A 10,490-nucleotide genomic window follows, 5' to 3' on the forward strand; every position below is an offset into this window, starting at 1 on the left:
TATCCTTAGAGCTGCTGCTTTAGGGAGGCACCACAGCTAGCACTCTCAGGGAAAATCCCCAGGTCATGACATCCTGGATTTTTAAAGCATGCTCAAGACCTCACTTTCCTGTGTTGAAGATTGGCTGTGTTATGCTGTGCCCAGCCTGACAGCCTCTGTGTAGCCCACCTCTTTCATAGTCATGTGAACCATACTGATCAGAAAGAGTGGTCCAGCATCCTTCCTGAAAAGGGCCCATGGTTCTGGCCATGAGGAACGGAACACGTAGGTAGGCTAAGCTCAGACTACTGTAGATAGATGTTATTCATGCTTACAATGATGCAATGGCTACAAGATGTAAATATGTGAAGAAGAAAGTTTATAATTAAAACCTGGGACATGTGCAGGGGTAGACCCATAGGTGTTCAATATATTTATGATACGAAAGGGGGATGATGGGTTGTCAGTTTGCTGTTGAATGGATATTGAAAACAATCAAAACTAAAGCTGACTAAAGACTTGCATTTGTGTGTTCACATGGAATATCATCTGGGAGTGTCACTTGTGATTTTTGTTCTGGTAAGCAAGGTAGTTAATCCACTGGCTAGCTGTGATTTGATTATGTGTTTGGTTAGTGCTTTTGCAGTTTATGTACCATTCTTAAACTGTTTTCCCCAAGACTCTGCTGCTCACTGCAGCCTGTGTTCATTTTCATTAAATGCATCTTAAATATGAAACCATTTTTAAACAGAAAGGGTTAAGAGGAAGGATAGGTTTGGAGAACAAAGTGAATGAGTGAATGTGGAGGCATGAAAAAACCAACAGAAATAGCTGGATCCACTTTTTGAACTCTGATGTCCTCAGGATCCTAGAACACCTGTGAAGTCAAGATACTGAATAAGGCTGCCCTTTGGATGTGTGGAATATCTCTGTCTGGAGTTTATTTTTCAGATTGACCATTGCAGGGTTGCCATTAAGGTTCTTACAGGCAGCAGAGAGGTGGGGGTGGCTGGGATCTTACTGTTGTCCTGGGAAGCAAAAAGGAAGATCCTAAGGCCATCCCCAATCATTACAGCAATTCTAGAGCCTCATACTTCTCTACAGCTTGATGTCTGAGATACTTATCAGACTTCTTTGACATCCCAACATATTTAAACTGAAAGAGACTTCAACCTGTAGTACAAGCATATGCTTGTAAAAATAAAAATTATGTGGGGAAAGGATTTCTGATTTCTACTATTAAAGCATTTTCTCAGATTCTACACTTGAAATTTAAAGGCAAGACTAATGCTAAAATTTTTATATGCATATGAATTAGTCTGTCTAATGAGAGTGTGTATGCATTAAAAATCTTGCAATTTATACAGTATTTTAGAAATACTTTTGAAGACTCTCAATTAAATGTGATTATTTTAGGTAATTCAAGATGCTTCAACACCACAGGGAAACATTATTATTTTTATCTGCTACAAAAGATATGTGGATTTGTAAAAGCATCTCATTATTTATGTTGTCCTGTTTGCATAGGAAGTGAATGCCATTCCTGAAGAGATGTTGAGTGATGCTGCACTTTACTTTCCATATGTTAACTTGTTCTTCGATAAGAAGAAAAGAAAGTTGAATATTCAGAATTCAAATGGATATTTTCTTTGCTGGCCAAAACTGAAGCTTTAAAATTTCAGGAAATAGGAAAATGCCTCCCTCTCAGGAGACTCATGAGAATTCTTAGTTTTGTTTTGACCTTTGCTTTTTTCCTCCTGTGAGCTGCAGCTGCTTTCTTCAGTTCACATTTATTTTCACGGAATGCGCTACTTTTTAGTTTGCTGAAGCTCTTGTGCTCCAAGTTGTTTTGCAGAAGCATGTTTTATTGTGGAGTCCTATCCAGTTCTTATCTGTCCTCGCAGCTGTAGAGGCCATGGAGGCTTTCTGATCTCTGCAGCTGTGGAGACAGGCTGGGAAGGAGAGCTTTCCTCTTTGTTGTAGTTGCTTAAGTCATATCAGCCATACATGTCTGTACAAGCCTGTCCCCAGGGACAGGGCCTGTGACTGTATCAAGCCTGATGACAATGTAGAAGGCACATTTGTGCCTCTGGAAAAACTAGTGAAACACAAAGCCTATATATTCCCTTGCCCCTCCATGGGGGATATTTTTTTCTGGCTCATTGTCAACCAGACAGGAAAGAAAGTTACTTCAGACTTCCTTAAATCTGCCACATAGCTGAAGCAAGGAAACTAGTCAGGGAACAGGGGCTCCTGAGAATCAGTGGCAGCAGATCTTCTGCCTGCTAACCTCTTCTGCTTCCTAAAAGAGGCTGGGAGCTTCTCCACTAGGATTTAGTCAGTGATCCCAGAGACTGGGGCTTGTCACCACCATCACCTCAAAATGATGCCACTCTCAGCAGCCCCTGCTTGTTGTAAGAAAAGTAGTAGGAACATTTGAGGGTCTGAGGTAAATGTGAAGTGGTTTCTTGCAGATGACAGGTTTAACTCCACTAAGGCACTTGGAGAAATACAAGTAGTAAAGTGAAGTCAGTGTAACTAGGTTAAAATATGCCCAAGTGCCCTTGGGAAGTGTAAAGAGAGAACTGATTCACGTTTACTTTCTTGGGCCCCCTGTGCATGAGTTGTGAGTCAGAAGCAGTGAAATATGTCTTATTTGTTCTTTTCCACCTCTTCAGCAATGAAGTCATGTGTCCAGGTTAAGTGTGGTAGGAGCAGAGGCTGTTAAGGCTATTGAGCAACCACTATTCGTAACAAAGTCACAGTAGCAAATTTTAGACAGCTCTACAGTGTTTTGGACCAAATGCCTTTCCTCCAGAAAGGTGTTTTTGTCACATACTCTTTGTTTAATGGCTGTCAAAAAATAAACTTGACAATTAATAGAAGGCTGATGGGCACATTCCATCATTCTTGAGTATTTACATGATGTGTGGATCTGCATTTGAAAGGTGTTTTTTCAACATATAGCTGGTATGAAGGGTTACTTTGCCTCTTCTGGGGAGAGATTGCATACAATTATTTCTGTTTCCTGTGGAACTGAAATTAGACTATATTTGATTTATACCTGTCTTTGGCTTCATTACATCCCAAACAGCCTGCCTGCTCTTTTTCAGTGGATATATGAACCTTGAAAAATATAGAGCAGTTTTTTATGATGGCTGAATTAAACCTTGGAGTGCTATATATTTCTTCTGCATCCTTCATCTGAGTTTGAAAATGGTAATGCTAAAGGAATAGGGTCATTATCTGCTATTTCCTGTTGCTTTTGGAACATCTAACTGTCCTAGAAAAACTGCACATACAGTACTAAAACATGTTCCAAAAATGATTGCTCTGCAAAAACAAAGAACTGGATTTAAATTCCATCAGTTAGCTGATCTTATTATCTCTAGTGCTTTGGAGCTTGATTGTCTTTAAATATTGCATTGGCTAAACTTAGCATAAATCCGGTTTTCAGAGGGATCCCACCTATGCCAATACCAAGGAAGGAGAAATATTGGGTATTTTAAAATCCATTCTAGATCCTGGCCTCCTAGGGAGTGGTAGAATAAGATTCTGATAATCTGTACTGTTTACTTCTCTGTTATCAGCTCTTTTCTTGTCAACCCGTCAAGTAAAGCTTGCATGCATGATGAGTTGGTTCTTCATAAAAATTGTCACTTTATATACATATGAAAGTTCTGTGTATTTAGACTTAATAAAGCAAAATGTGTATTCCTCTTCCAACTGACATGAAGTAGTTTTTGTTGGAGCACAGCCAGAAAACTGAAGAAAACTCAGTTAAAAGTTAAACTTGTGAGGCTGACATGTATTGGGAATAAATATAACGCTTAGGCATGTTTTTCTCTGTTCTTCTTCAGACTTGGGAAGCCCTGAAGGGATAGCTGTAGACCATCTAGGTCGCAACATCTTCTGGACTGACTCTCAACTGGATAGGATAGAAGTGGCGAGACTGGATGGGCGCCAGCGTCGCATCCTCTTTGACACTGGCTTGGTGAACCCCAGAGCGATTGTTGCAGATCCTGTGAGAGGGTATGGATGTTTTCAAGACATATGTGCAAAGCATGATTTCATTCATTCATTTATTTTTTTTTTAACATGAGTGCATATTCTGAGTCCAAGTTTTTAATCTGTCTGCAGACAATAATAGGACTGTCTTTTCCTAAAACAACTAACAAACAGGAACAGAACAGTCTACTTGTGTCCTGTGTCTGAATGGCACATGAGAAACAAAACTTCTAAAATGTCTGCTGGGTAATACTGTGTTGAGTGGTTTGTCAGATACTTATTTGTAGCTTGCTTTTAGTACATTGTTTGCAGGATGACAAGCATTGCCCTTACCTAATTTTTTATTATTTTTTTTTCAAGATTGCTGGTCTAAAATACTAGATTAAGCAATGTTATATTTTCATTTCCATCATGCCAGCCCTTATTTCTGTAGAGTGTTCCTTTGTTGAAAACTCCCATGGTGTGTCTTCTGTAATAATTTTCACTTCTATTATTCAGTGGCCTAAGAAGGTCCTATTAGGCTTCTATTTGAAGATACAGATAACAACATACTTTAAAAATCAAGCCTGTAAAAGAAATAGCCAAGCAGAATGTCAGTAGGAATGTGTAAATGTTTTTAAATGATGCAAAAAAAGAAGTGCATACATACTTTAATGTAGTCTCTGATCTGTTGACATTTTTTCTCTGAATATTGGAAGAAATACAGGGAAAATTAAAACTAATACAGAGTCCATGGTAGTACTGCCTATTTGTTCACCAATGTCTGAACTTGCAAATTGGAGTGATACAAAATTAAGTTAAAAAGTAGTGCTATTGACTTCTCTAATTCCCTTAGTATAAAATAAACTTTTACATAGTAGTCACACAAGAGTTGGATTGAAAACATCTGTGGTTGTACATTAAGTGACAGCATAATAGGAAAAAATGATTACACTTCGTGGTGTGAGACAAGGGGAGAGGCACAAGTGCAATCAGACTGTTATATGCAGAACTTCACTGATGAAGTAGAGCTCTCAGTTCAGGTCAAGCAGCACAGACATCTGTCTCCTAGTACATTTTGTGTGTGTGTGTTAAGAAGTAACCAGCAAAGGTGCTTGCATTGAGGGACCATGTAAATTCTCGGCCACAAAAAGTGCATCCAAGGGAAAAAAAAACAACATATTACTAACAAATGACGATTAATAATGAAGTATCTGTGAATTAATGGCCCTCTCTGAGCTTCTCCCGTGACCATCAGCTACTCTGATTTCATCATATGTTGCTTACTTGGTGCACTGAAAAGAAAAATGTAGTTTTGAATGAATCCCACAAATGTACACCAAATGCTTCTGCTGCTCATCCTAAGTAGATATGATGAGAACTGTAGATGTACATTTTTAATGGTCCTCAGAACTGTTGAAATAGAGGTCTTTTTGCCTGGCATGTTATACATAACCTAAACAATGTAGAGAAAGCATTTCTTCTCATGTGTGTGCTTGCTTTTTTGTTTTTAATGGAAGTACAACATTTGGTACATCTTTACTATTGAGTCCAACTGTTAAGATTTAGGGTATGTGTGTTACTTTTTTGTCCTTAGGATTTTCTTTAATTGCAACAGTCTTTTCAGATTAGTCACTGGCTTAATTCTTGTCTATTTCTTCCTTTTAAGAAACTTGTACTGGACTGACTGGAACAGAGAAGCTCCTAAAATTGAAACCTCATACATGGATGGCACAAACAGAAGAATTCTTGTTAAAGATGATCTGGGGTTACCAAATGGACTGACATTTGATCCTTATTCCTCAATGCTTTGTTGGGTAGATGCAGGTAAAGAGGTGCTAAAATCTTTCTTCGTAATAGTAGAATAAATATGTGCAATCCTGTAGTTCTCTGCAGCCAATTAATGTTTATAGCTCTCTAAGATGCATCTTCAACTTCATGCCTTTAATAATCTCTCGATTTAGTCATTTTTACTACCACTGTAGCATTCACATTTCTGATCACAAAACTTCCTAGGAATGCAATAGATTTATATCTTTGTGTCTTGTTTGTGGCTAGCTCTTTAAGTTGTGCTTAGGCCTTTGTAGAAGAAGTTGTGAGTTTAAGGTGAGGAGAAAACACTGATTCACCTAGTCTGACCCGACAGAATGTTGTCCTGGTACTCATGTTCCAAGACCTGTAACCTTAGGCAAAGTCTGGCTTATATTTGACTGATGCAAGTCTTGCAAAAGAACTCACACTAGAATTAAAAATCAAGAGGTCAAGGTTCTCCCACCACCTGATTGTTAGTTTTGTGCTAGTGTCTTATAAGTAAAAAAAAAAAAAGTGTGCTTTTAATCTTTGAACTTTTTTCTTTGTTATCTTGCTGTCTTTCTCCCTGTAGACTCTGCCAGAGATCTCCTCCAGTGGAGGTGCTTTTACACTTCAAATCACCTTCCAAGCTTTTGATAAACTACAAAGATCTAACTCTCTTTTTCACTGTAAGATACTTTCTCCAACCTTCAAATACATCTCCTTGTGCTACCTTTCTTTTCTTTTTATCTCTTCCTCTCTTTGCAAAAATGCCTTCTAGGGGAGGTGGAACTGATTAGTGCTTGAAGTATCCCTCCAGAATGGAGGAGACTATCTGTCAGCTTCCATACCAGCTTGAGGATGTTGGTATCTGTAGCAGCAATATCAGCTTGTGAACAATGGCCATGGCTGCACTAGACATCTGTGTTCCTGTGAGTTCGGTGGTGTGCTGATTAGCATTAGCATCAAAGCACTTTTCTATCCAATCTTTGGCACATGCAGAGATGTGACCTGGGGGAGGGCTTTGGATTGGCAGGCATACTGAAAGACTTCCAGAAAGTTTTACCCTGTTCATGCTTGCATGCTTATGCATGACCTTCGTCCCTCCTGAGAGCTCTCTTGCTCTGATTCAAAGGCTGAATTGTTTCACTACACTCAGGTACCAAGAGGCTGGAATGCATGAACCCTAATCAGTTTGGTCGACGAAAGATCGTTGAAGGAATTCAGTATCCTTTTAGTGTTACAAGCTATGGGAAGAATTTATACTACACAGACTGGAGAAGGTATGTTATCTGCTGAAGAAATTATGGAGCACTTTCATCTATTCTTCTCCCTGGTAGAAGCTGAAGTATATACTGCTTTCTCATGTCTGACCTCTCACACATTCCTGGGTTTTTTGCTTTCCTGGCAATAGCTGTTGCAGGGCGGAATGGGTCTGTAGGGTTGATCTGTTAATGTTGCCAGTTAACTGAGTTTTCATTTTTAGCATAGTGATTTGTCCTCTAAGAAAATTATTTTAACACTGAACATTTTTGGGAAAGGAGTGGGAGCTAACATGTTTCCCTTATGGCAGTACTTGCTGCATTGTGGAGAACAGAAATTAATCACTCATCTTTTTTTATGCCTTGTGTTATCTGAATGTACAACCAGAAATAAGTAGAAAAACATTTTTTATGTCTTGCTGACACTTTCTTTGTTGCAAGTGATCTGAAGTATTGACATATGATCGAGACTTTACAGTTTATTATATTTTTCCAGAAAAAAAAAATCTAGCCTAAGCTTTAAAAAATATTTCTTTTCTGTTGACATAAATGGTTGTGTGGGCTCTATCTGCAGACTCTTACACAAATAACTCCATCAGTTGCAGCAGGAAGAGTTATTAATGTGCTGAAGGATTTCCAAGTCAGAACCTAAAAGCTGGGAAATGCTATTCTAGAACTGGCTTGTATAAATGGGAAACAGTGTGTTACAGGTCTCTCACTTGACTGCCCTTTTATTTTTCGGAAGAAAGGATTGCTTATGACTAACTGTATTCCTTCCAGATATCAGGCTCCACCTGAAATACAACATTGTCCATGAGCATTATGCATAATAGGTGCAATGTCAACTATACCACAGCAAATGTCAGAGGGGCAGAATATGGTGAATGCATCAATGCTACTAACAGATCCATTCCTGTAGAAGGACATTGTCCTGTGTTGGAAGTGCCTTCAAAACTAGTAAGGTGTCTCCCTGTTAAATTTTAGCTGCCTAGAAGGAAGGTTGTGACATATTTGAGTTGTCCAGGAAAGATGATGCCTTGGAGGATTTTGCTTCTGGCATTGCTTCCTAATTGTAAAAAAAGAAGCAAGTTGAGATTTCTTTCCCATTCATTTAGTTTGTCTTTTTGTTTTCTCTTGTACTTCCACCTTCATCTAACTTCTGTATATGCTCTTTTGCATGTGGCAGGGATGCTGTTGTAGCAGTGGATCTCACAATTTCCATGGAAAAGGATAACTTCCAGCCTCACAAGCGCTCCCGTCTCTATGGAATCACTACAGCCTTTGCTCAGTGCCCAGGAGGTAATCCAGTTTATAATCAAGGTTTTACAGCTGTACAACACCTCAGGCTATAAATGAACTTAGTAGACACTCCCACTGAAAGTCTGTCAGTTTGGTCGAGGTAGCTAGTGAAGAACTACTTAGTGCTTAGATTTCTGTTTGCTAAGAAATTAAAAGCCACCTAATATTTTTTTCATAAAAGCAGTGATTGTCATTGCCATATGAAACCAGCACAGGGAGGGAAGAAGGGGCATGTTCTTTACAAAAGGTCAAGTGTATGATGATGAGGATTTTATCTGACAAAAGCTGATTTGTTGTCTTGTCTTGTCTCAGTTGAATGCTAGATTAGGCTAGGGCCTTATTTACTTATTTGCAAGTTTAAACTACAGAAATATCAAGGTCTTCCAGATGTCCTTAATGAGATCCAATGTTTTTAAAAAGGGAATGTTCAGAAAACAGCAGGTGGTAGAGTGGGTGGGCTGGTCTTTCTGCTCTGTTGAATGTTAAGTATTGCCTAGAAAAGAGAAAGTTGATACCCTTGAAATAACAATTTGTTCTTTGGAAGGCAATATCATTGTTCAGTTATGTTGTTCTTAGCAAATCACAGTTGGGAGAAAAGTTCACTTTTTTATTATTACAGTGTGGCTGGAATTATTGGAGTTGTGGTGTTTTTACTTTAGGCCTAATAAACCCATAAGTTAATTTATCTTCAAGTTATTAAACATATATAGTAGAAAACATCATATAATTGAGTGCTTGGTTCAGAGCTTAAGAAGCATAGAATCATGATGTCATAAGATGTAAGTTATGTTGTAGTTAATTCACAGTTCCATTTTGGTAGGCAGTGTAAAACAAGTTGTGTGCTCTAAGCAAATGCTTATGTTTATAATATCGAGAACCTTGGTATATTTTATTTTTTCTCTCTTAATATGTCTATTTCAAGTGTTTTTATTGGAACAGATGTCTGTCCCCTCAGATCCACTGCTTCCGGCACTGTCTTCTCTATCATTTTAGCCTTCAACATTAGTATAAACCTCCCCACTCCATTTTTGCATTTTCATAGGTCATTCCTCTGTGTTTTTGTAGTGGGTGGTACCTGAGGAAGAGGTAGCATTTTGAAATTTGCCTTCACATTTGGCATTTTTGCCACATTCTGATGTCTGTGACCATTTGGTGAATATATGAAGGGCATTTCAGGAGTAGCCCAGTTCTTTTATGCTTCCTCTCCTGCTCTGTCCCAGTATCTTGATCTTTCTTTGAGGTCAGTATCAGAATCTGACACAAGGGATATAATGACTCTCATCTCCCCAGAGCATAGATTTGCTTCACTCTCGATCTTGTTATGACTTGTCTCTCTAGTGTAGTCATGGAATCTGCACTTCTTTTGTACCTATGTGTTTAGGATTTTATTGTGCTTTTGCTATTGTTTTTCTTTGACATTTTACATCTCTTTTGTTTTCCAGGACACAACTACTGTACAGTGAATAATGGTGGTTGTACTCACCTCTGTTTGGCTACTCCTGGAGGCCGTTCTTGCCGCTGCCCTGACAACACAGTTGGAGTGGATTGTATAGAAAGAAACTGAGCATTAAAATAAGCTTTAGAGGGGCAGACACCTTTGGAAATGTGCTGTAAACAATTCAGTCCTATCAACACAATCAGGCCCTAAAGATAAGTGCTCCATGCTGCTGACATGAAGCCGCAATGCACACATGCAGACACACACACAGGCAGTGCCTGTTTTTAGCAGTTAGACAAGACAGAACAGACCCGGTTGGGTCCAACTGCATATTGTTCCTTGTAATGTCATCTCCTTGCTTTTAAAGGTAGATAGTGGAGGTCTTAGTTGCATCTGTGCTGGGCTAAGAGGATGTGTCTCTTGGCAAATTTGAAGTAACAAATAGGGAACAGAGTAAAGCAGATGGCACGACTCGAATCCTGAGACTGAGTTGTATCTCCAAGTATGCAGCAGTTATCTGCAAGTGGCATGCTCAGCCTATCACGTAGGTGACTGGGCCATATCTCTAGCTAAGAAGCAACAAGGGAGTCCCAGAGATTAACAGATGGGAGTGGGAACACTAAGCAATATGAAAGATTTAATGCCTAGCTGCATTCCTTTCCGCTACAAGTCCCTCCACTTCCAAAACTTGAATCTCAACTTCTGACTCTTGTATCACAGAAATACTTAATCTA

General features: G+C 38.9%; 1 protein-coding gene across 1 annotated transcript in view; it reads left to right on the forward strand.

Annotated features, from left to right (window-relative positions):
• NID1 (nidogen 1) overlaps nt 1-10,152 on the forward strand; it is a 46,475-nt gene extending 36,323 nt beyond the window's left edge. The window contains exons 17-21 of the mRNA XM_009997600.1: nt 3,840-4,011; nt 5,636-5,793; nt 6,917-7,040; nt 8,206-8,318; nt 9,761-10,152. Of these exons, the coding sequence (XP_009995902.1) occupies nt 3,840-4,011; nt 5,636-5,793; nt 6,917-7,040; nt 8,206-8,318; nt 9,761-9,882 (689 nt within the window). The 3' untranslated portion in view covers nt 9,883-10,152. The remainder of the gene's footprint in view (nt 1-3,839; nt 4,012-5,635; nt 5,794-6,916; nt 7,041-8,205; nt 8,319-9,760) is intronic.
• Nucleotides 10,153-10,490: the final 338 nt, after the last annotated feature.

The sequence above is a fragment of the Chaetura pelagica genome, unplaced genomic scaffold (assembly GCF_000747805.2).
Source record: "Chaetura pelagica isolate M959 unplaced genomic scaffold, ChaPel_1.0 scaffold235, whole genome shotgun sequence".
In the NCBI taxonomy this organism is placed as follows: domain Eukaryota; kingdom Metazoa; phylum Chordata; class Aves; order Apodiformes; family Apodidae; genus Chaetura; species Chaetura pelagica.